Source organism: Syzygium oleosum, unplaced genomic scaffold (genome assembly GCF_021117445.2).
Source record: "Syzygium oleosum isolate NSW1041296 unplaced genomic scaffold, Sole_v2.1 Sole_v2.01, whole genome shotgun sequence".
Classification (NCBI taxonomy): Eukaryota; Viridiplantae; Streptophyta; class Magnoliopsida; order Myrtales; family Myrtaceae; genus Syzygium; species Syzygium oleosum.
In genome coordinates, this window is record NW_026607485.1 from 10049051 (window position 1) to 10074577 (window position 25527).

At 41.7% G+C, this 25527-nt stretch overlaps 3 protein-coding genes across 5 annotated transcripts; all 3 read left to right on the plus strand.

Moving 5' to 3' along the window:
* Positions 1–532: 532 nt before the first annotated feature.
* Positions 533–13453, plus strand: LOC115677697 (uncharacterized). 3 transcript variants are annotated; one of them, XM_030600905.2, is made up of 9 exons: positions 533–1080; positions 1793–1881; positions 4995–5064; positions 5592–5851; positions 7265–7366; positions 9672–9717; positions 11010–11493; positions 12302–12366; positions 13072–13453. In XM_030600905.2, exons 2-7 carry the CDS (start codon positions 1798–1800, stop codon positions 11477–11479), a joined length of 1032 nt encoding a protein of 343 aa, XP_030456765.1. In that variant the 5' UTR covers positions 533–1080; positions 1793–1797; the 3' UTR covers positions 11480–11493; positions 12302–12366; positions 13072–13453. The 3 variants fall into 3 exon arrangements, with proteins under 3 accessions (XP_030456765.1, XP_030456766.1, XP_030456767.1); XM_030600907.2 differs by having other exon boundaries at positions 535–1080; positions 11016–11493; XM_030600906.2 differs by lacking the exon at positions 12302–12366.
* A 3334-nt stretch (positions 13454–16787) lies between these two features.
* On the plus strand, positions 16788–18950 carry LOC115665281 (serine/threonine-protein kinase BLUS1). The gene has a single exon (XM_030587151.2). The coding sequence runs from the start codon at positions 17026–17028 to the stop codon at positions 18676–18678; it is 1653 nt and encodes a 550-aa protein (XP_030443011.1). The 5' UTR covers positions 16788–17025; the 3' UTR covers positions 18679–18950.
* Positions 18951–23428: 4478 nt separating this feature from the next.
* Positions 23429–24542, plus strand: LOC115665282 (transcriptional regulator SUPERMAN-like). Its single transcript, XM_030587152.2, has one exon. The coding sequence runs from the start codon at positions 23569–23571 to the stop codon at positions 24277–24279; it is 711 nt and encodes a 236-aa protein (XP_030443012.1). The 5' UTR covers positions 23429–23568; the 3' UTR covers positions 24280–24542.
* The last annotated feature ends 985 nt before the right edge of the window (positions 24543–25527 follow it).

Sequence of the window (25527 nt, forward strand, 5' to 3'; positions counted from 1 at the left end):
AAAATTTCAAACGATCAAATATTTTTGGGATAAATATACTAGAAGTCCTAAAACTTATCATGAAAATGCAATTGAGTCCTAAAACTTTCAAAAAGTGCAAACAAATCCTAAAGCTTGTCACGAAAGTGTACTTGAGTTCTAAAACTTTCAAAAAGTGAAAATAAATCCTAAAACTTGTCACGAAAGTAAAAACAAGTCCTAAAACTTATCACGAAAGTCCAAACAAGTTCTAAAATTTTCAAAAGGTATAATCAATAGAAGGACTTGATTGAATCAATTTGATAAGTTTTAGGATTTATTTGCACTTTCGTGATAAATTTTAGGATTTGTTTACATTTTTTAAAAGTTTTAGGACTCAAATACACTTTCGTGATAAATTTTAAAATTTATTTACACTTTTTAAAAGTTTTAGAACTTAATTATACTTTCGTAACAAATTTTAGGACTTTGAATGCGCTTATCCTTTGGAGTACTTATTACTCTAGAGCATTAGATCTCCACAACTACTTCTCGTCCTCAAAACAAATTGGGTCACGTCACCATCGGCCCGCAGCTCCCGCCCTGGAAAAAAATGGACGGCCGAGGGCGGGTCCCGTCTCCGACATGCACCGCTCGCGTTCCGGCCACCTGACTCGGTCTCCGGCGCGAGATCCCGCACGCATTTTCAGTCTCCGTCTGTCGCGTCTCCGGCGTTGCTGAAGAAGAAGCCGAAAGGAGGGGGAAGCGCGAGAGAGAAAGAAAAGCAAAAAAAGCTTCTATAAAAAAAAGGAAGAGGAAGAGACGAGCGGCTTGAGGCGAAACGAGAGAGAGGGGGGAGGGCTTCGCCCATCGCCGGCGAGGGCGGCGCCCGAGGAGGAGGAGGAGGTCGGGACGGCGGCCAACCGTGAAGCGGGAACGAGGCGGCTTACGAAGGGGGTGAAAACGGGGCAGACGGCGTCGATCGAAGAGGCTAGGGTTTGCAGGGGGAAAGAGAGGGGAGCCGGCGGCGGAGGAGGGAGTAGAGAGGTTGGGGGGGACGGCGGCGGCGGCGGCGGCGGCGGCGGCGCTGTCGGAGGAGCCTTGGAGCTCGCGGCGAGTGAGGTAGGTGAACTGGACCGCTTTTTTAGGGGGGTTTCGCCCTGGCGTTTTTGCTTGTGAGCTTTTCTCCGATTTCTCTTTGGCTGGTTGAGAAAAAGAAGGAGCTTTGCAGCACAATTCGAAGGGATTCCATGAATTCACATCCCTATTCACAGCTAAAATTTGTTTTGAGAAAAGTCATAGATGGATTTATTTTGCGAAAAATGAATAATTTTAAAAAATATTTTTTAAAAAATGATCGATTATATTGCTCACGTATACGAATGAATGAAAAATATTTTTATTTTTTATGAAAATATTTTATATTTCTAGTAATATAAGTAATTATTTTTTAATTTTTTTAAATAATTAATTTTTCGCGAAATAAATGAAGTTATGAATAAGTCATAGGGCTTGTTAGGCTTTCTCCAAACAGTTTTTGATTTAAATGATAGGTCTGATCCTGCCGACCTATTTTCTCATTGAGCAAAGGGAATGGAAGATTGATTTTTCGATCAAAAGTTGTGAGTTTTTCTATATTTGTATGAATCGATATTATTACATTTCAATTTCTTCCCGATCCCTCCTGAATTGGATTCCAAATCGGGTTAGAATCCCTCTTTTTTTCATCCTCTTTCGCCCCAAAGTGTCGTAGGCACTCTTGATTAACTTAGGGGTTGAGTTGCTTGTTTTGCTTGTGCCTTATTGAAGTTGTGCAGCTTTTTTTTTTTATCAGCTGGTATGGAGCGACTATTTGAAGTCGGCCAAGAGGCCGAGATGAGATCTTTCAGTCCTGGTTTCCGGGGTGCTTGGTTCCGTTGTAAGGTACATTCACTCAACTAATCTTGGTAATGGCAATACATTCTTTTCTAAGTTCTTTATACTCAGTTTCTCTCTCTTTCAAAAACAAACACATAGATGACAAAAGCAGCTTTAACCACTAAGCCATTGCTTCACACCGTGCTAAATCTCCCCTCCGAGGCTTCACTAACACCACTCGCACGTGCACCTCAATGATTCACCTCGCATGTGAGTATAGGCATCGTTTTACACAATCATATCTTAAACCATATTGCTGGTCTTGCTACTCCTATCAATGAATAAGGAAAGAGGAAGCTTCTAGAGCTTTGAAAATGATGAAGAATTTTGAAAAGCAGTGCACCTTGATGGTATACCAATTGAGGTGTTGTAGTTTATGGCAGAGATTGGTGTGCCTTGGCTTACAAATCATTTCAATGGAATCTTGAGATCGAATAACATGCTAGATGAGTGAGGGGGAAAAAATGCTGTGGTCCCTATCTACTAGATGAAAGGTGACATTTAGAATTGTGACAACTGTAGAGGGGTTAGGCTAGTGAGCAATATTATGAAGCTTCAGGAAAGTGTATACGAGCACAAGCTGAGGTATGAGACACATATTTCATACAAAAAATTTGGTTCTTGCCAAGAAGATCAACTATGGATGGAAGGATGGTGGCTATTTATATGTTTCAAAGATTGATGGAAAGATATAAGAGTAAAGGATTGGCTTACGGTATTATTAATTCGGAGAAAGTTTATGATAGAGTACAAAGTGAAATTCATTAGAGATTCTCAAAGAAAAAGGGGCATGTATATATATATATATATATATATATATATAGAGAGAGAGAGAGAGAGAGAGAGAGAGAGAGAGAGAGAGAGAGAGAGAGAGAGAGAGAGAGAGAGAGAGAGATCTCAAGGTTACACCAATGGTTAGCTTGCTTGGAGTCCTTATCTTTTTGCTTTGACGTGACGAGTTGGCAAGGCGTATCGAAGTACGTTTTTTTGTGGATGATATAGTGCTGGTGGATTAAACGCAAGGAGTTAACACAAACTCGACCAAAAAAAAAAGGAACTCAGTGCTCGAAGACAATATATGGAGTCTAACTTTAGTATAAGTAGAAGTTCAAAGGAAATCTAGGTGGGAAGGACCGACTAGAAAGTCACAAGGAGCGAATTTTCAATACACAACAACGACAACAACAGCAACCTAGCTTTGCTCCCACTAAGTGGGTTTGCTGTATGATCTTATTATGCCATTGCCCTTGATCTTTGCTCTAAGTCCTTATCTTTCGGCCTTGATTATAGATGAGCTGACAAGACATCCAAGATGCTGTTCCTGGGTATGCTTTTCACAGATGACATAGTGCTGGTAGATGAAACTCAAGTTAGGGTCAACCAAAAACTCGAATTTTGAGGGGAAACTTTGGACTCTGGAGGGTTTTTGACCGAGTCAGACTAGGAGGACATATATGATGTGTAATTTTAGTAAGGGCAGGAGTTTAGAAGACCCTTGGTAAGTATTGGCGATAAGAAAGTGCCATGGAGTGAATTTTGCCAAAAGGATGTGAAATCAATGGACGTCTCACCTGTGAAGTACAAGTTGGATGAATGAAGCGGACAATTGCATCTGGTGTTTTATGTAATAGTCAAATGCCATTTAAAAGGAAAATTCTTCAGGATGGCAAAGACGCCATCGATGCTTGATCACACGAGGTGCCGGGTGTTTAGACATCGACATGTGTGCAAAATGAGCATAGTGGAGATAAGAATATTTTGTTGGATGTGCGGGCACACTAAAAAAGACAAGATTGGAAATGAACATATCAAGGGAAAAAGTAGATGTTGCTCCAATTGAGGATGTGATAAGAGAAGCAGGTTGATTCATGTTGAATGAAGACCTTTAGGTGCTTTGGTGAGGAGGTGCGATTAGGGGATGGAGGTGCACGGTAGAAAGGGGCATGGGAAGGCTTAGAAGGACATGCAAGGAGATAATAAAGAAAGATATAAGTGGAGCTTCTTAAAGAGGATCTAACTCTAATACGGAATTGCGTGCAATGGCTTAATAGGATTTATGCTGCTATCGACCCCCTTAGTCTGATGAGGAATGTTGTTGTCGCTACCCAAAGCTTTTACTCTACGGATTTACAAGTCTGAAAAGTGCCTTGAAAATCATGTTTGGTTGAGAAAGAAATAAATATTGTGGGGCTTTTTATGCCATTAAACGTGCTTTTTTGGACATAATTTTTTTCATTGAGTCTCAGTATCCTTTTTGGAGAATTGGACGTTCGAACACCAAGACGTGCCGACACCTGACACTTATATCTGAGTTCAAGTCAGTATGGAGAAAGGATATTGACTTTAAACCTGTGATATCATGCACGCCTATTACGTAAATGAGGATACATCTACGTTTTCTTACTTCTTCTGTTGATTCTTCTTCGTGAGCAATTGCTTTGCATGTTTATCCTTCTAGCTATATGACTTGAAAGCGTCTTCATTGTTTCCATAGTCAACAAACAGATATTGAATCTTCTATGCGTAATTTAGTAAGAAATTAAAACTCAGGATTGAGCTTGACCTTAGTTTTGGCTTGATTGAAAATCGAGTCCGGCTGGAGTTGGTCTCAAGTAGCTTGAGAATTTTTCTAGCCCAGATTGAAAGTGAAAGTTTGAGCTCAATCAAGGTTTCAGCATTGAGGACTATTGCCAAGTTGAGTCAAGTTCTAATTTTTACTCAGAGCAATTACATCCAAGATCCACTGATCTTATGAACACGATGTTTGTATTTACTGTCATATTGGTTAGAGCAACTGAAACATTTGCTTTTTGAAGGTGGATATAGGGTATCTTTTGTACATTTGCAATTTGTACTGTGCCAATCTGAGTATTTCAATTCCCAAGGGGAACTAATTTGTGTTTAAATCACCAATTTTTTGCATTTCATTTGGTCAAACTGCATTCTAGTTATTATCTGATGTTTCATCGTTACCACATTGTTTTTGTCATACTTGTTATCTGATCCGACGTTAGAATTCTTATGCTGGTTTGGTGTGCTAATTACTGCTTATATTGGCTCGTATCTGTTTGTAGGTGATTGATAGATTAAGATAAATTCATTTGTATGGTTTGTAACAGATAAAGAGGATTACAAAGAGACAAGGGAGCCTAGAGTTGGCTTTGGAATACATTGATTTTCCAGATGAAAGTGAGTTCTGTGCTTTGTATGCTTGTTCCTTTTGTGGTCTTCACATGGTAGTTCCGTTTAATTGCGTGGTACCACTATCAGTCCATCTCAAAGCTTGAGGTTGTAGTTTGAATTATCTCAACGTTCTCATGCTTTTACCTTGGAGATATATTCAGTTCGCTACCAATTCATCTACAAGCTTTAAACTTTCAGATGGACTGATGGAAGTGTTACATCTACAAGTTGGAGGGGAAAAAGATATCCTATTAGTAACATACTTAGAAATAAGTAGTGGGGAGATACCTGGTACCAGTTTTCTGTCAGATACCTTTTAGAATTCAAATGTCTTCTGACAGTAGAAGGATATTCATGCATGTATGTATGAAATCTCTTTCATATCAATAATGGATATTTGTTGTGTCAAGCTTCATTGTCCCTATTGATACTTGCATGCTGATTGCTTTTGGATGCTTGTTGTTACTAGATGTGCCTGCTTTGGTAAGGTTTTCTGTATGTTCACAGATTTCAGTCAATTTTCAAATTTACAGAAATATCCAGGACTAAAGTATATCAAATGCCACCCCACTCTTCTGTTGATGCTAAGATGAAGAGGAAGAAACAATTGATGGTGCGCCCTCGCTTTCCTTCCGTCTATCATAGAAGTGAGATGCCCAATGTCAGATCTATCTCAGAGGTGGCAGTCACTGTTGATGACGACTGGAAGGTGGGAGATATGGTGGATTGGTGGACTGATGGCTGTTATTGGTCTGGAAGAGTAACAAAAGTGTTGGCGGACAAAAAGTTCCAGGTAACATTTTTGTCGTTATACCTGCAGTGCTCTAGATAGCTTACCTTTGCTCATAATGGGTGTTTGAAAGGTAATAGTCCTGCTAATTACTCAGTTTTGTAGAGGATATGTCTTCCACTTTAACTGTACTTCATCTTGTATTTGCTTATGTGTGGCATCTTTTATTGCATTGAAGTGATATGCTGGTAGGCTGCGTTTAGTTGGGCTTTTGGGGAAGTCTTTGGGGAATGCAAAAGACTTTAGGTTAAAGGGTTTTTTTGAAATGCAAATAGTATTCAGTAAAGTGTAATAAAAAATGCCTTGGGAATCGACTATGGTTTGAATGCTGTTTGGAAAAAACTAGACTTGTAAAGTATATTTTTTATATAAATAAAGAAAAAAAAGAAAATATACTCATGACCGTCGGTGATGGCTGGATGCTGGCGAGGGCCGTTGGGGTCGTGCGACCACAGCGAGGGCCACCTGAGCAAGATCTAGCTCGCAGGTGGTCAGATATGGCGTCGCCTGGCAACGCTGCACGAGGTGGAAAATGGTGAGGGCATTTCCAGAATTTCGAAAATTTAGCAATGGCAAAGTTGGAAGACAAAAATGTATTAGCATATCGGAAATGCTGTAGCAAATAAGTCCTACGGATTTGCCTTGGGCTAAGAGACTTTAGAGGACTTTGGAAATGCAATGCACTTCCCGAAAGCTCTCCAAAAAATATTTCCAAATGGCTTGACTTTTGCCCAAGGGCTTTTAGAGACCTAAAGGCCTTTGGGAAAGCCATTCTTAAACACAGCCAGTAGAGATAGTGCTAACTGCTAGCTTCTGTCTTCATATTCAAGAAAAGAAGGAATGGGCCAAAACTTTTTAGTTATTCTCTTCACAGGCTTCAGTGACATATTTTTGCATCTTTATCTCATGTTTAAGTATCCATTGTCTTTGACAGTGACAACTCTACATATTTGAATGTGATTAAAAATCCTCTCATAGTAACCTATAACTTAGGGTGGTTGTTCCCAGTGTCATGTAAGATTTGTGATTGAAATCCTTACTCTTAGCATTTCTAGTGCTTGAGATTTTTTTAGTTGGTTCTTGCTCGTGATGGTCCTAATTTCTAGGGTTGCGTTCACCCTGAACAGCTTATTAAACCATATGATGACTGTGCTGCTATATAAATAAATGGAAGAAGCAATTTAGATTCCTAATTAGGCTGAATGTGATGACGCACTGGACAAGGTGAACCATAACTTATTGCAATATTCCATTTCTATCAGAAGAAGAAGAAATTTTCAAGTCAAATGGGAATAAGAGGCCAGCAGAGCATCAATTTCCTTGCTTATAAGTGATTAAGATTTTTTCAGCTTTCAATCCAAAGAGTTTACTACTGTCAATGACTTCTTTTACTATGTTGGATTCTTTTATCATTAGATTGAGTTACATCCTCCTCCAGCTGGTGAAGGACAATCTTATGAAGCTTCGTCGAAGGAACTAAGGCCATCTTTGGATTGGTCTTTCGAAAATGGTTGGAAGGTACTTACTGCTATTCTAGATTCTTTGTATCAGTCAAATCTTGTTTACATACTAATGTATTGTTCAAGTGCTGATTTTGCTTCTTGAAAGTTGTCTACAGATTAGGATGTCAAACTTGGTTCTTGTCCTATTTATTTTGCTTTAAAGTCAACATAATACGTTCAATCTCTGCATATGGCATGAATGAGATCAAGAAAAGGTTTTTAGTTGCTAGTTTGCATTAATATGTGGTTGTTATTTTTGAATCACAGATGACTGCAGGAAACAAGCATAATAATAGGATAAAATTGAACTGAAGTAATGGTCAAGGCCTTTTGGGTGTAGGCCTTTTGGCAAGGTCTAAATTGCAATGGCTCTACTTTTTGTGAAATTTAAAGCAGGTTCTCTCGTCAATGTTACAGCCTCTTTCCTTTTGACTTGCCTTGTAGCGAAAGCCTTGGCCTATGTGCACGTAGATTTACTCCTTTTTGCCCCGATAGGCTAATAACTGAGACTGCAGCTAAAAAGGCTCTTCAATGTGCAAGTAATATGCACTCTCTGTCTGTCTGTCTGTCTCTCTAATAGAAACCGGGGGATCACTCTACAATTGGCTAATAAATCGTACTCTTTCAATGGGCATGCCATTCTTGTCTCTCATTTGTGGGGGCTGGGATGCAAGTGGACTGAAGGAGAAGCATCTGCCTCCACCTGTTCCCTTGCCTCACTTATGATATTGGTGGATATCAAATTACTTGTTAATTCTTTCGGTGTTTTCTTTGTCCTCAGATCTTTGTAAATACTCGTGTCATGCCCATTTTCCCTATGCTCTTTGTTGTTTGCCATCTAGTTTTTGCTGAGTATGGTCACTTCTTACCTTGTGGTTACAATTTCCCATAGGTCATTGAGTCTGAAGCTGCCTCACAGGACAAGCAAATTCATGTGAAATGGGTCTCATGACCTTTTCTCCTAATGGAAGATGTGGATACTATCTTTCGACCATCTCTGTTTCTCGTCTGTGGAATCTCTGAATCTAATCAAAACCTACTTCAACTGCCTTGTTGATCATTTTCTCAAGAGCTCCACAACCAAGTGGGTGAGAAGGAGGTGACAACAGGTTTATTTGTTTAATCCATTGGAAAAACCAGTGGACATCCCATCACCAGAATGCTAAAAGTTGGCGTTGATATAGACGTGCAAAATCACCAAGACCATCTCTAGGGCCCATTCCCTTGCTTTTGCTTAGCAAGCATTAAACATTAAGTAGACATGATCATGAAAACTTTTTAGGCGTTAGTACTTATATCATCCCACACTTTGTTTTCAGGCAGGAGTTGATCACTGAGTCAATAATTCGTCATCATGAAGTTAAGTCCTTTAGGGAGAATCCTTTTGAAAAGGGCACATGACATAGATTAGAACCTTTTTCAATCTTATGCTTAGGCCAAGTATTCATTAAACTCCTCCACCATGTTAATGCAGTTCCAAAACCATTTTGCTGAAAATCCTCAATAGCTCAACCTTTACAAAATTTCCTTAACTTCTGCATCTTGATTCTTCTGGAAAAGAATCATTCAACATGTTTTCATATGCAAGTGCTATTCTTACATTGGGTTTATTAGATGTCAAGGATTAACTCTAAGCCATATTGGTGTTCAAACTCTTTCTTTTGGCTAAACATGTTGAACTTTACAATGAACACTGTTGTTGTGTTCTAAAAATCTAATTGGAGAAAAAGTAGTCCTAATAAAAAGGTGATTAAGATTTGAAACGAGGTCATATTTGTTATTATAGATTAGGCAGGATGGTTTGTAAATTGAGCTGCTTGCTGTAACCCTTTTCATCAGTGGAGAGTGATTCACAAAGCACAGAAGAAAGTGCTTCGACCACACTCCTTTAGGGACCCCAATATTAATGGTATGTCAGTCCTGTTACTTGGCAAGTGCCTTGTGCACATCTAACTACACGGATCTATTTTTTGGGGAAAGTAATCAAGTTTTGTCCGGTTGTAGTGTCATATTGTTAATTCTGTGTGAATGGTTGTCTAGTCCGATTTAAGGCCCATTAGTTTACCTGCTTTTATGCGTTTGGGCTTTTATTACGCCTACCTGATTAGTACTTGCTTATAAAGCATACTCCATCGTTCTTTTCTCAGCCATCATGGATACTCTTTTGTTTGATGCATGCTCTTCTGTTTTATGCTAATTATCAAATGCGCTAAGCTTTTGCTCTGTGTTCCCAGTTTGTATATTCGCATTTCAATATTAGCTTCTGGCCGTTTGCTCAGTTCGATCACTGGTAACTGTATGATTTTCATTGGCCATTACAGGTGTGTTCATTACATTGTGCTCAGTTGATCAAGCCTCTCAATGAAGGTAAGGAGTGGTGCAGATGTACTTTAACATCTCCAAGAGATATCGGTTACTTGTCAGATTCTTTGGGAAGTTCTTTTATGTGGTTATATATAGTGTGATCTTGCATGCTTGTTTTGCAATTTTTGTTCACTTCTGTAAAACCATAAGAATTTCCATCTGTGTTAGGGTAGAGTTTGCCCGTGGTGATTAGCAGCATGGGTACATGTTGGTAGAAATTAGTGTAAAGATGAATCATGTTCTCGCCAGGGATCCATGTGACTATTTGTCTTGGATTTGTCAACAATTTGTATGTGTTTGTCTATTACGAGGTTTTGAATGCAACTTACGAGAAATTTGGCACAACTTACTCATTTTTTGCTGATTAGTAGAGTGGTTCTATACTTTTCTCCATAGGATGTTCTTAGAGCTAAATTTCTAAAATGAGTCTCTATAATGTTAAATGGAAAATTGGTTGGCTGAAGATTCTGTAAAGTGACTCGTGTAAAGTTCAGTTTCTTCTTTATTTTCCAGTAGCAGAATGACTTCTAACTTAAACTGGCTGCCATATGTTATCCTGTTTATTGATTTAAGGCTTTGTTTGGGAGTGCTAGGTGAGGAAATTGGGAGTGGAAAATACCCAAATATTTAACTTTTCCCTCCTCTCCTTTGTCGCAAAAATTTGAAATTTTTCTCAATTTTCTGCCCAAATTTTCATCTCCCATTTTCCCTTCCTTCCCAAACACAGCATAAATGATTTATTTGGAGACTCAGTGAAGTGTTCTTTATCTCCACAAATCTTTTTAAGGTGTTTGTCTTCCCCACTTGAGTCCTACAAAGGAAAATAAGAGATCTATGACTCTGGCTGCTAAGTGTTTGTGCTAGTGGTCTTCCTCAGCCGGTCCTTTTGTCACTCACGTGTCAAAGATGGAAGTCTTTCATTGATGGTCTTCCTAAGCTAGTCCCACCAGTAATTGTGTTCTATGTATACAACTCATAAAACAACTGCTTTCTCCTGTTATTAGTAAACTACACACACACACACACACACACACACACACACTTTCTCATGTCATACATTGACATCACTTTCAAAGGTCCTCCAAGAATTTCTGCTCTTCCTTCCTGAGTGGTTTGTGCGTCTTTCTTTCAGTACCTCTGTTGTGGGTTTTCACTGTGGTGATTAGAGTTAAACTTGTTGGCATGGGAGTCTGATAACTTAATTCTGTTTTCCTAATGTCCGTACTCTAGAGGTAGTTAGAGATAGCATTAAGGTTATGGTTTGTGGACATTTAATGCTTGATTACTTCATCAAGTTTCAGGTAGATCGTTACCCCCTGCTGATATGCCCAGGCTACAAGAAGTGCCTTTGAATATAAAGGCCCTTGAGAAATCACCTCCGGAGACACACACAAATTCCGAGAGATCACCAACAGAGAAATATGAGAATTCTGCAGTGGCCAGCAGTGGCCTTGGAAAGGCCAATAGCTGTGATGGTGTTTCTAGTTTCAGTGTAAGGGTTGCATCAGCAGAAATGGAAGTGAGTGTTAGTGAGGAAAACCATGAATCTGATCTTCACCGTCCAAAGAAGCTGAAAAGTGATGATCACACACTGTTAAATTCAATGTTCTCTGATACATTGGAAGATGCGATTATAGACCTCGAGGAACTTGCAAACCGGGTGAGATGGCTCAAAGAGATTTTAGAGTTCGGAGGGCATCCATCAAAGAATTCAAAACCTTCATGGAGGTTCTCAGAGCTTCGTGCATCGGCCACTCCAAAATAAGCACATCATTGAAGGTAATATATTACACTATCTAATTTGTTAGTTTTGATGTTTTCATTCATCATTGCAGGTGACATAATGCCTTATCCAACTTGAAACTTTGATGTCATTCATAGAGCTTTTGGACTTGTTGTGAATTGAGCAATCCTACCTTTCTCATACAATATTAGCACACGTGGACACAAATTAGTCCATAAATGAATTGCCACAACAATGATGTACAATTGGGGATGGGCATGGGCGGGAAGGGGTGGTGCAGGTTTTTGTTCTCGTATTGCCCTTTGGGGTGATGCTCTGCTTTGCAACTGCCCCCTTACCTCGTGTGGGGCAGGGCCCCTGTCCCCATGGGGCAAATGGGGCACCGCCCTGTACTGGGACGTGATGCTCCTTTGCAAAATGCGTAATTCTTTCCGTTATATTAGCTTAAAGTTATAAACTAATATTTTAGACACAGACATCCATTCCAGACTTATGATATCAGTTACATCGATCAATTTTGTGATCCCATCAAACAACTAAAATCCATTGAAAAACACGATTAAAAGACATTGAGAATTAAATAATATCAATGACAATAAGAACTGCAACAATCATGATGCTGGCGTGTCCAACAATGTAAAAGAAGATACCACAATCTTAGGTGTTCAACCATATTACATTTCTCTTGCATGCACATGATTAGCAATCAACCATGGAGTGGTCATGGGATCATGGTGTCCGGTGAACATTTTGGCTTAGTGACTTGATGTGTTAATTACATGAGTTCATAATCGCATGATGTCTGGGTGATTTTGTCTTCACTGATGCATCTTCTTTTTCTAGGATAACTTTGATACCTTCAAGATGGGGTCACTTTGCTGAACCTACTGGATCCCAAAATTTTTTGAGTAAGAATTTCTTCGCGTGGCTAAATATATAAATATATATATATATATACACACATCTTCGTGCATACTTATGCATCCATACATGTATAAGATCAAATTTTGATAGATTTCTTAGGAGTATTTTCATAACGAAATGCATATATAGCTTGGGTGAATTAAATTATAGGATAATCAACTGAAGGTAAATGTTTTATTCATTAGATAGGTGTTGTATCAGATATGATTAAAGTTAAACATTCACATCAGCTGATTCACTGGAGATGATGTTGTTACTTTGCATTTTATTGCACAAGGAAACTGCAGTTTTCCGTTTTTCCTTGGGAAAAACTTGATCCCAGAAGATTCTTGAGTTAAACTTGTTAGTCATCATTGCCTTGCATTTGTGATAATCCATTGAAGGGAGGAACTTAGCAGAGCAGGTTCAGTTGTTAATGTGATAGTACGGAGTGACCGTTAGGGCATCCTGCCGTCGTAGAGAATGTATGGGGTCTGCCTAAAATGCTAGGTACTTTTGGAGCTCGAGTACGAAGAAGTTATAGAAATATTTTCTGGAATCTTTGACATGAAACGTCCTCTAACCGGCTCCATTTACCAGTTAATTGCCCGGCTCCATTTACCAGTCGATTGCCCTAGCGCTCTCAGGTAAAGCAGATGGTAGAGATGCACATTAAGTTCTTAAACAATTCAAAAATTTTTGGTTGACAGGTTGTGCTTTAGTCGAGATGATGCCCAAACTTATTGGAAACAGCGCGGCTTTTTTTTTGAAGATGCAGCTTGTGAGCCCCACCTTCCTGGAGAGTTTGCTCGGATGATGTTACGTTTCATGGCTTTGTGCCGCTACACAAATGAACTACTTCTGGACTTCCAGGCCATCTTTTTTTTCTAGTTTTTAATGGAAGGGTCTTGAGCAATGGGAGTCCATTTTACAGCCAGGGCTCTATGCATCTTGTAAGAAGCAAAATAGGTTGGCCGTCTGTTTACTGGTAACGCCTGTTCATTGTCTTGGGGGATTCTGAGTTGGACGACGGCGAAAAAATTGCGACATCGATATTGAATTTGTAGTGCTCTCGCTACATTTAATCACTCATATTAGCTTCTCTCTCTCTCGGAGTGTGCACTTGCACGCTGTTAGCTTTCTATGAGGCTAAAGCAAAGGATGTCCGGACCATTCGCGTGAGTGTCTGCATGCGTGTACTGCACAGGATGATGCAAAATGACATGAACTGTCGACCATGCCGAATGATTGTGGTCAAATGACCATCGGCATCTAAGTCGGAACCTATTGAAGCAAATCAGATGCACGTAACACATCGCGATCACCATTTCCATTTTCGTGTAGATTCCATCTCGACGGTGAAGGTCAACATGGCAACCACAAGCTATTCGATCTCTATTTTAGCTTCTGGGTTTGCAAAAGGAGTTGTGTTTTGGCCTAGTGCATGCAGGTTTTACTTTCCCATAATTGGAGTGGACAATGGTTTCGCCGAATAAAGGTGCTTGAGCTTGGAAAGCAAGTCTGGTTTTTCAGTACAAACGTGGGGAGCCTGTAGCTTCAATGAAGTCATAGAATGTATAACTGGTGGGACTTGTATATAATCAAGGGATAAGTGCACTAAAAATTAAAAAATGTATCACGAAAATTCAATTAAGTATTAAAACTTTCAAGTGTTAAACTTGTTATGAAAGTGCAATCGAATTCTAAAACTTTCAAAAAGTACAAGTAAGTCATAAATCTTGTCAAATTGATCTAATCAAATCCTTTCGTTGACTGCACTTTTTGAAAATTTAAGGATTAAATTGCACTTTCATGACATGTTTTAGTACTATCAATGCACTTATCCCTATAATTAACAAGAGACGGGGTGAGTGGTCCTAAGCAATTATGATATGAAACAAACATTTAGCGGTGGGTGCGAAGCTCTTATTGAATATCCAAAGAGGGCAGTGACGCTAATCGGCCTTTCCCATTGATATTTGCCAATCAAATTTTGTCCAATATGAATCGGCTAAATGGAGCAACCCTCCTACGTTGGATCTAGCATGAACAGTCAATTCGTCATGCAAATGGGCAACGGCCGTAAAAAAAAATAAAATTGGGAGTGGTAAATTAGGAACTTGATCGATAGTCGATATGAACGTTCAAGGCTCGGTCGTCGGCTCAAACTCGATCTAGGGTTCGACTCAGATCGAATCAACCAAACTATCGAATGATCGACTTTAAGTTCACCTCGACTTGACCCTAGCTTGAACTCGGACTTTGGGAAATGTTTGTGATCGAATTATCCAACTAGGCTCAGAGCCGTTGGAATAAAATCTGTCGAGTTCAAGCTCTAATCGGTTTAGTATTTTGCTCAAGAACTCTGAGTATAGCATTGTATCGACGACGTACGACTCTTCTAACCAATGGCTTACATCATCATCATTTCTCGTCCTTGTTGTTTTTTGGTGCTATATTTTTTTCTATGCTTGAGCCAACCTTAATAAATTTCTGGAAAATTACCAAAAAAAAAAATTTCTCAACCTATTGCACACGTGCCAATTCGGGTTTAAACAATTTTTTAGGAACAATCTTTTAAACATTTGGGAAAAAACCACCAAAAACCCCAAACTTTCCCACTTGTGACACATTTACCCCGAACTTTTTTTTGTGACACCAAAAACCCCAAACTTTGTTATTTGTGACACATTTACCCCGATATACATTGTCCATGGGCATTTTCGTCTTTTTAGCTTTTTCTTTTTCTTTTTACTTTTTTTTTTCTTTCCGGCGAGGGCCCCTCGCCGGATCCGGCGAGGGGCCCTCGCCGGCGTCGGCGAGGCTCGCCCTCGCTCGTCCGAGGCGAGGGCGAGCCCGCCCGCGCGCCGGCGAGGCTCGCCTCGCCTCGCCCAAGCGAGGGCGAGCCTCGCCGGCGTCGGGCGAGCCTCGCCGGCGTCGGGCGAGCCTCGCCGGCGTCGGGCGAGCCTCGCCCTCCTCGCCCAGCCGGGCGAGGCTCGCCGGCGCCGGCGAGCCTCGCCCTCCCTCGCCCGAGAGCGAGGCGAGGCTCGCCCGGCGGCGAGCCTCGCCCCTCGCTCGCCCGGGCGAGGCGAGCCTCGCCCGAGCCGGGCGAGGAGGCGAGGCTCGCCGGCGTCGGCGAGCCTCGCCCTCGCCCGGGCGAGGAGGCGGGCCGGCGAGGCTTGGGCGAGGAGGGCGAGGAGGGCGAGCCTCGCCGGCGTCGGGCGAGCCTCGCCCTCCTCGCCCGAGCCGGGCGAGGCTCGCCCGACGCCGGCGAGCCTCGCCTCGCTCGCCCGAGCGAGGGCGAGGCTCGCCCGACGCCGGCGAGCCTCGCCCTCCTCACCCTCCTCGCCCGGGCGAGGCGAGGCTCGCCCGACGCCGGCGAGCCTCGCCCTCGCCCGGGCGAGCGAGGGCGAGGCTCGCCCGACGCCGGCGAGGCTCGCCTCGCTCGCCCGGGCGAGGCGAGCCTCGCCGGCGTCGGGCGGGGCTCGCCTCGCTGGGCGAGCGAGGGCGAGCCTCGCCCTGACGCCGGCGAGGGCGGCCCTCGCCGGATCTGGCGAGGGCGGCCCGCGCCGCCGGCGAGGGCCCCCTCACGGAAAAAAAAAAAGTAAAAAGAAAAAGAAAAAGCTAAAAAGACGAAAATGCCCATGGACAATGTATATCGGGGTAAATGTGTCACAAATAACAAAGTTTGGGGTTTTTGGTGTCACAAAAAAAAGTTCGGGGTAAATGTGTCAAAGTGAGAAAGTTTGGGGTTTTTGGTGGTTTTTTCCCTAAACATTTTAATTGTGTCAATTTAGTTCTAAATTTTTTCACGTTTTGCCAATTGATTTCATTTAGCCAATTTAGGCCGAAAGTTGCCGACGTGGACAATGCCTGTCTTACGTGGCACGGCTAGTGCTAATGTGGATGTATTTTTTAAAATTTTAAAATATATTTTTTTAATTTTTTCCTTTTTTTCTTTACTCTTCTTTTTTTGTTTGGAATGAGGGTTGGTGAGGGCATCACGACCCTCTCCCAGGCCCTCACCGGCCACATCGAGGGCTGCAATGCACTTGGCGGCCGTCATTCCAAACAAAAAAAAGTAAAGAAAAAAACAAAAAAAAATCATAAAAAATAAAAAAAAATTATTAAAAGATAGCGGTATCCATATCAGCATTTTTCCGTCTAAATTGATCGGATATACTCAATTGAAAAAACGTGAAAAATATTTAGTGCTAAATTGACATAAATAAAAGGTTTAGAACTGCATTGTCTCGAGCGCAATAAATCTGACTTTTTTTTTAAAGTAATTTTCCCATATATTTCCCTTTACATCTGATCCTCCCATTTAATGAAAAAGCCTCAAACCTAATTAATCACACCAAAAGTTCACTTTGGCTTTTCCCTTGGTGCACGCAACTTTTAGAGAGATCACATGCACCGCTTGCAATTAATCAAGAAACCCATCATTGACGCTTTCGCCACCAAAACCCTCACAAGAAAACTGCTCAAAACCCTAACGACCACCATCACCTTTTGTCAAAGAACCTCCTCATCTGCGCAACCAACAAAAGCTCCAGTCCTTTTCCAAGATCACGGACTCCATTGATCGGATTCAATGCCTTATCGATCACAAGTTCACGGCGAGTTTCGAGCCTTGCGTCGAAGCTGAACTCCCCATCGTCATGGCCCATGAAGACCGAGAAGAGCCGAGAAAGCCGCAGTTCCCGCTCGACGCGAGCTCCTACAAGATCGTCGGCGAGATTGGGGCCGGCGTCAGCGCCGTCGTGTACAAGGCCCTGTGCGTGCCGATGGGCTCGGCGGTCGTTGCGATCAAGTCCATCGACCTTGACCGCTCCCGCGCAGATCTCGATGACATCCGACGTGAGGCCAAGATGCTGTCGCTCCTCTCCCACCCCAACATCCTCAACGCCCACTGCTCCTTCACGGTGGACCGCCGGCTCTGGGTGGTCATGCCCTTCATGTCTGCCGGCTCGGCGCAGTCCATCATGGCGTCCTCCTTCCCGGAGGGCCTCCCCGAGCCGTGCATCGCTGTCATCCTCCGAGAAACCTTAAATGCCCTCTCCTACCTCCACAACCAGGGCCACTTACACAGGGACATCAAGGCCGGCAACATCCTCATCGACTCGGGTGGTGCCGTGAAGGTCGCTGACTTTGGCGTCTCGGCCTTGATATACGAAACTGGTCCGGCCCATGGGTTATTGATGTCGTCGAGTTCATCGTCGTTGATGCTGACTAATATCACAGGGACACCCTATTGGATGGCGCCTGAGGTGATACACTCGCAAAACGGGTATGGATTCAAGGCCGATATATGGTCTCTCGGAATAACTGCGCTCGAATTGGCACACGGTCGGCCTCCTCTATCTCATCTCCCACCTTCGATATCTTTGCTCATGAAGATCACGAAGCGTTTCCGGTTCTCCGACTACGAGAAGCACAAGGAGGACTACCCGGGACGAAGGAAGTTCTCGAAATCGTTCAAGGACATGGTGGCTTCTTGCCTCTACCAAGATCCTTCGAGACGACCCACCGCTGAGAAGCTCTTGAAGCACTCGTTCTTCAAGAACTGCAAAGGGTCGGAGTATCTTGCGAAGCATGTCTTGAAAGGGTTGTCTAGCGTCGAGGATAGACACCAGCAAGCCAAGCTCTTACGATCTTTGTCGATAAACAAGAGTGGCGATGACGGGGGAGAGGAAGATGATGGTGCTGAGTCAGGTGATCCGGAGAGTCAGAGCGATAAGCATAGGAGGATAAGCGGGTGGAATTTCAATGAGGAAGGGTTCGAGCTCGACCCGGTTTTCCCCAACGAAACTGTTCCAAATGATTCGTCACCACAGGAAGCTAGTTTCGAAGGCGAAGGAATGGACCGAGACAATGTCGCCGGATTGAAAGGTTCCTTTGAATTGGCGAGCTGTACCGACGAATTAAGCGCCAGCTCGCCGGCCCGAGCTGCCAACGAGAGCGAAGATGAATGCAGCGACCATCAGGGAAGCGTTCAGGTGGCGATCCACAACGCGGCTCGAGGCTTTGATAAGGAGGTGATGATTGGGAGCTTGGCGCTGCTGAAGAGGAGCTTGGAAGATGAATTGCAGAAAGTGAACGGTTTGATGAGTCTCTTAGGAGGAGGAGATCAGAGAGGGGTGGAAATAGCCAATAGAGAAGAGCAGTTGGTACTGGTGATTGACAAGCTGAGGGCTAACTTGGAGAGCGAGAAGAAGAAGAATTTCGAGTTAGAGAGAGAGTTGGAGTGTCTCCACCACCGAAGTAGCGACGCCGGTGGCGAGACGACCGATGACGCCCCGGTTAGAGATTAAATGATGCTGTCCATGATCATATTTGGAGAATCAAACTTTCTATTGCTCCTCGTTAATTGTTTGCCATATCCATAGTGTGTTCTTTAGTGCATTAAGAGATGAGACAGAGATTTCGGTTATTCGCCATGCAACAATCATTTTGATCAGTGATCGATGTGGAATGTACCGAATCGCTTACAATTTAAGAAATTAGCAAAACCGTTCTGAATTTGTTTGTGCTCCGTACCTTATTTTTCGTATTTCCTTCTCGAGATAGAGCAACAGGCTTGTTCGATGCTTAAACTGGGTTGTAATGTACTCATAGGTATCGGTTAGAGTTGAAAGTCGTTTACTTATTATTTTGTGGTGAAAGCAATAAGTTTCTCTACTGTTATATTTGCTTTGAAATTACCGGGATCGACGCTCGACCATTATAATCAATCAAGCAAAGTGAACTAATACCCTGTTGAAATTGGCTTCTAGGAATCCAAGAAAGCCCTAGTTAGGTCGAAGGGTGTACAACATCATGTTTTATTTTCCAAATTTAGGAATATGAAGAGCAATATTGTACCCAAATTATAAAAAAAGAAAAAAAGGCTTGGGCTTCTTAAGCTTGCAGGGGAGATCTAGCCATCTACGAATTGGGCCAATACGTAGTGATGTGATGGATCAGTTCGTGAGAACTACTTAGGTCACAGCTCCACACAGCAAATTAACATAAAGTTGTTTGTCGTTGTTTATTCTTTGTTAACAAAAAAATAATCATAGAAGATTTAAGCCCAAAAGGAAAAGGAATATTATAGGAGATCAATATAGATTTTAGCCATATTTTTGCACTAATTAAAGAGATCACATAGAAATCTATATCCATTGAGAAATCTTGGACCGTCAAATCAAAATGATAGAATTAATATATGCCTCGAGTTTGAGCTCGTATTGAAAATCTGAATTTTGGAAATAAAAAAAATGTAAGAACCAGTTTCGGAAACAAGGTTTCCTTATATGTGTTGGAGTCTTTGGCCACTAAAGTTGGAAAGTCCAACATGGACTTTAATTCAACCAAATTCTGGATTTCTTCTGGCAGTAAATAAAAGTCTAAAAGATTATGGTTCAGATGCCTTCTTGGTCGATATTTCACGTTGGAATCCAAGTTGGAGAAGGAAACTGTTTTTGTCGGCCAAATATTCAAGAAGTCCCCGCGCCCGCGCGCCCACACACACACACACACACACACACACACACACACACACACATATATATATTTTGATAGTGAGATTCCTTCGTGCCATTATTGAGGTGAGTGCAGCGGCGACTTAGGCTTTGAAATTTCGTCAATTACATCGTTGCGAAGATTTACTAAATGATAAAATCTTATGATAAAATTTGTGTGTAATTCTTTTGTGAGATTGAGAGATTATTTTGTGAGAAATTGTGGGACTAAAACACCATGAGTTATTGGGTTTAATTGGGGATGGGAAAACACTGAGAGTATTTGAGTGACTTTAGTGTAGTTGTAATATTCGTTGTATCACTTAATCTATAGTGAAATTCATTTCTACTCTTTCCCTGGATGTAGGTCACCCCATCAAACCATGTGAATCCGATACCCGTTTTATTTACTTATTCTGTCTATTTTACTGTTATATTGCTTCTTTCCGCAACAGAAAGGGTTTTTGTCATTAGGTCGGATTAAAATGAAAGAACATGCAACCTAGACATCCGGTTAATACGTGGTTTTTTAAATTAGTTAACATCTTCAATGAAATTTTTTTAGCTGTTGAAAATGTTGAGGATTACCTTTTGATATTTTGTTAATCATATGAAAAAGTTATTGGTTCCACATAAGCACATGCTTACATTTTCAGTATGAAAAGTTACTAACCATGGTTAAAAGATGACTAGTAAAATTTGCAAAACACATGAAAAAATAATTAATTACTGATAAATTCGGAATTTTACTTTGGTAGAAACATCTCATGGAATTTTTTTCAAATTTGATGAAATTGTTGATATTGAAGTTCCCCTTTTGTGTCGATGTTTTTGTGTATTGGGAATGATTAGATTCAAAATATAAAAACTGAAAATATATTAGGAGAGATATTTTACTTTTTAACAAAAGAATAAAAAAAGGCCAACCAGAGCTTGAAGTTGTGGTGGTCATTGTCCCCCGTCCCCCCACCCTCCTATCACCCTCACGTGAGAGAGACCTCATGGAAATCAATTATATCAATAGTGGTAATTAGTTCGGTCACCTGTGACTTCGTTGATTTTAGAGGATTTAAATTTATAAATTCCTAAGTTTCTTAATTTATTATTCAGTTTGGGGATAGATCAAAGGCTGTCTAGCAAATATAAAGCTTAATTCGAACTCATTGTGTTGCCTTAATCAAGACTCATGGGTCAAAATCCACCTCCCTCCTTCATCCATACAAACATCTCCTCACCAACGCCAAAAGGTTTATAAAAGCAAAAGGTGACGCGGACAACGCGATGCATCGGCTCAATAGTGCACTCGATGAAAGAAAAGGAAGGTTTAGGAAAAGAGATAATCAACGTAAGAACACATCTAAGTTAAGGAAAGACACATGCTTTGATGTGCCATCAGATGAAGGAGGGGCAAATATGCGCATTTCATGCTATTTATGTAAAGATGCATATTCTTTGAGGGTTGCAGGATCTCCTCAGAAGAAAAGTAGGATTCGTAAATTACTGTCAAGAGTTGAAGATACTTTTTGTTTCTTTCCGGACGTCAAGATGTGCTTCAGCACATATACCCACACCCCCCATCTCCACACAGAGAAAGAGAGAGAGAGAGAGTTTCAAGGGTTGATGAGACAGCAACCAATCAAAAACGGCTTTGATTCTCTGGGAGTTTCTAACATTTTGTCAGTTGAATGATTAGGAGCTAACAAATCCCAATTCAACTCTAGTCTCTCTCTCTCTCTCTCTTTCTGTCAAAAAGAGATTGGAAAAAGTCTGGGCCTCTCTTCACTTCAGCAAGTCCATACCTATCCTGATCAATTTTCAAGCGGGAAAAACATGCAACCTCTGTTGTAGAAGCTGGTTAGGAGACTCAGAGTCAGACCCATATCTAGCATGGCCCTGGACTCATCTCATTGGCCACCAGTCCCTCGCTAAATCCCATCTAAATATGGGGCACTATCTTTTGTCAACATGAGTGCTCTTAGATTCTTTCTCCTCCTTTTTACCAAATCCTGGAAACATGAAAAGAAGCTCAGTATGCTGAGAGCTCAAATGCCCTAGGAACTAGAAGCTATTTGAGTACTCTTATGAACGGGCAAGCATTGGAGAGTACATCTGCAAGGGAAAAAGTATCCCCTGCATCTATGTAATATAAGTGCTTATAGCAGATAGGATCTTTCATTTCTTCTTTCTTTCTTTATAAAAAGAATTGGTCAACATTCATGAAAAAAATTATGCAAGTAAAATGAGGCATTGGTTAATGATTTCTACCCGCAAACAAATGATAGAGAACATATAATTTGTAAACCATTGTCTCGTTTCATGTACAGTAGGGAGAGAGTCTTCCGTCTAACCCGACACACATACACACGATATGATAATAGACCATCGCAGAGATTAAAAGGTTCTCAAAGCGAATGAATCGAACAAATCAAGAATAAAATAGACAACTGAAAGTCAGAGACTCAAATTTAGATAGTTAGGTAACGCGGAGAAGTCGTTTCCGTATGCTCAAGAGGCATTACTAGAGAAATAAGTAAACTCCTGCAAAACCAGAGCTCAATAATATTGATACGTTTGACTCCAGGCAAGGAACACTGAATCATCACAATGATGATTTATCAGAGACTGATTAACAAGTGAAGTAAATATCGAATCCACTCGAACCTCTTGTACTAGACAACATTCAAGAGTTCGATTTAAGAGGGATGGAGGCATGATCCACAATGGTTGGCCATTCGATCTTAATTTGCATAGCTGGTGAGAGGAAGGGAGGTTCCACCTTCCTCTACTACTCTGTATGGGTTCAGCAAGATTTCCACACTCAAAGAACGAGCGAATTCAGGTGTTATCTTCGTATATCGAGCAACCTCAGGGACCAGTTCCAAGCTAATACGAGATCACTAAAGCACAAAATGGGCTACCAAGCACTGGTCATACAATTCTTAACCACTGACTTACATGGTGTTTTTGCAGAAATATTTTCGGTGTATAAAATCTTCTCTCTCAAAAAGAAAATTCAGCTACAAATCCATCTGGACATTTTAAGAGAACAATAGCTTGTCCCATGAAAAAGTAAGGCTTTTATCTGAAAGAACACAAATATCTTAAATCTTTGTTGGCTTGACAAGACATGCGACGCAAAGGTCGATGACATGATGGGTTTATTTCTTATCGATCCTCTTCATAGGACAACATGGTCCATCTTTTCCTCCACCCTGTGACCGTTGATACATATAAGAGCCAACGACATTAAGACACGCGACATTGACCAGGCTCCATCAGGTGACCCCATGGTTATGAACGACTCTTCCGAGAGAGAGAGAGAGAGAGAGAGAGAGAGAGAGAGAGAGAGAGAGAGAGAGAGAGTTTAGATTTTGTGTGTGAAGCTTTTTTCTCTTAGTTAGAAGAGAATTGCAAAAAGCAGTAAGTGGTTGAAGAGAGCATCCACTATAATCACTTCCCTCTATAGTAAAAAGGGCATAATGCGGCAACTCAGGCCCTCCTCTTATAGGAAGTAGTGACCCTCATAAACACATGCCCCGCGTTTACCTCTCTCTCTCTCTCTCTCTCTCTCTCTGAGTTTCATTTCTTGTCTTTATCTTGTGAAATGATGTGAGATTAGATTCTCGCTCTCTAGTACTCACTTATGGTTTTCTGAGTTCTTGAATAAAGGGAAAGAACACGCACACACACAAAAGGTCACTCATGGAGAGGAAGAGTAGTTTGAGCAACAGCTTGAAGGACCACTGCACCAGAGACTCCTCCGCCACCACCCACCACCACCACCACAACCACCACCAGAGGCTGAATATGATAAAGGTGGGTTCTTCTTTGATCAGCCACTACCCGAGCCACACTGAAGATTACCTGAGCGGACTCTCTTGGCCTCCGAGGTCTTACTCATGCAGCTTCTGCAAGAGGGAGTTCGGCTCGGCCCAAGCCCTTGGCGGCCATATGAATGTCCACCGCCTGGACCGCGCGAGGCTGCGGCAGTCGACCCCTCCTCCGCTGCCAGCCAAGGCCGAGAAGGCTGATTGTAGCGGCGGCCAGGACCCGCTTCTCGGCCTCAACCTCAACCATAACCCTAAACCTAACTCCAACAACCCTAACCCTAATTTCTCCTCTTCCCCTTTGTCCTCGCCTCCCCATTTTGCTCGAGCATTGCCAACCTCGATTCGTCCTTCTCCTCCTGCCTTTACTTCAACGCTGCCGTCGATGAATTTCCCTCCAGCCAGTGAAATGGGACGGGCTCGCAAGTGTCTTGCCACTAGGGCTGGCGAAGCGGATTGCGGTTGGACTACTCAAGGATATGCCAAGGATACTAAGATTGTTAGGCTAGGAATGCAGGTGGATCTTCTCAACAACTTTAAAGAAGACGAGGTCGATTTGGAACTTCGCTTGGGGTACTCCAGTTAAGTGAGGCTTTTAATACTTGCCATCCTTAAGATTTTCAATCGTTATATGTTAGCTTTCAGATCTCTGTGAGCAGAGTATTATGATTAAGAGCTTATCTTAGATTACTAGTAGCCCAGATCTAAGTTCACATATTGCTATATGTGTATGTATATAGCAAATGTCCTAACTCATCCATTGTACTCGATCAACCGTTTCTAAATGTGCTTCCTTCTTGATCTGACTTGTTAGACCTAATTGCTTTAATTTCAACTTCATTGTTCTTTCCATTTCTTATTTATGAATCTTGTGCAATGGTGAGGTTTCTGGTAAATATTTTCTTCTATGATGCAGGGTTTGTGTGTGTGTGTGTGTGTGTGTGTGTGTGTGTGTGAGAGAGAGAGAGAGAGAGAGAGAGAGAGAGAGAGAGAGAGAGAGAGAGCATTCATATTTTGGGGTAATCTTTGCTTTTGCTTTCCATTATGTCTAACTTTTTAGCATCATTCTTCTGCTACGAGGGTTCTTGGGTAGGTTAACTGTAACTTAACAACGAGAATAGTTGCAGTTGTACAAAAGAAAGTAAACTAGACCAACTGATTGTCCTCCCTTTTTCTATCAATTGTCTTTTTTTTTTAAGAAAAAAATTAGCTTAAATATCAGTAAACCAACACTGTCTTGATGATTTAATAGGGCTACAAATGTTTGATGGAATGAACAAAGAAATGAGTAAAATATGAGAAAGAAACGTGGTAAGCAAGGGTGCGTGTAGGATGACAATAGCTGCTGGACATTGCTGAGAAATAAGAGACCAACATGATCGACCATTGGACTTAGATTTCATTGTCTAAAGACGCAGCAAACTGAGATTTGGATGTCGTCTGTTCTATAGGAGATTTCTCCTGTTCTCATCGCTACTTGCCGTTACCGTTTGGCAGTTAGGAAAGCGAAGCTTCTCGATTAGAATAATCTACCACACATTATCAAAATGCAGATTTTATAATAGCTTTATGACAGATGATGCACTCATGGCGTGACATGGTTTTTCGGGTTTCTTCTTCCTAACACAAGCGAGACTCACCGATGAGGTTGGGGACTGAGTACTACACAAATCCAGCGAATGCTTGCCGACTCGTTTATTCTCTGATAGCGTCATGTTTTCCTTTATCCTTAGTAGACCTGTTAAACGGGTGGGTCGGGTCGGGTTTAGGTCGGGTCATAAATGGTCCGACCCAAATTGACCCATTAACCCGTTTATGACCCATTTATTCATAG

Excerpts from the sequence above, each read along its gene's own strand:
- LOC115677697 (XM_030600905.2), top strand. The coding sequence starts at position 1,798 with ATGGAGCGACTATTTGAAGTCGGCCAAGAGGCCGAGATGAGATCTTTC. Across the intron at positions 5,852-7,264 it reads TGGCGGACAAAAAGTTCCAG|ATTGAGTTACATCCTCCTCC; the intron begins GTAACATTTTTG and ends TTTTATCATTAG. Across the intron at positions 9,718-11,009 it reads GATCAAGCCTCTCAATGAAG|TTTCAGGTAGATCGTTACCC; the intron begins GTAAGGAGTGGT and ends TACTTCATCAAG.
- LOC115665281 (XM_030587151.2), top strand. The coding sequence starts at position 17,026 with ATGGCCCATGAAGACCGAGAAGAGCCGAGAAAGCCGCAGTTCCCGCTC.
- LOC115665282 (XM_030587152.2), top strand. The coding sequence starts at position 23,569 with ATGGAGAGGAAGAGTAGTTTGAGCAACAGCTTGAAGGACCACTGCACC.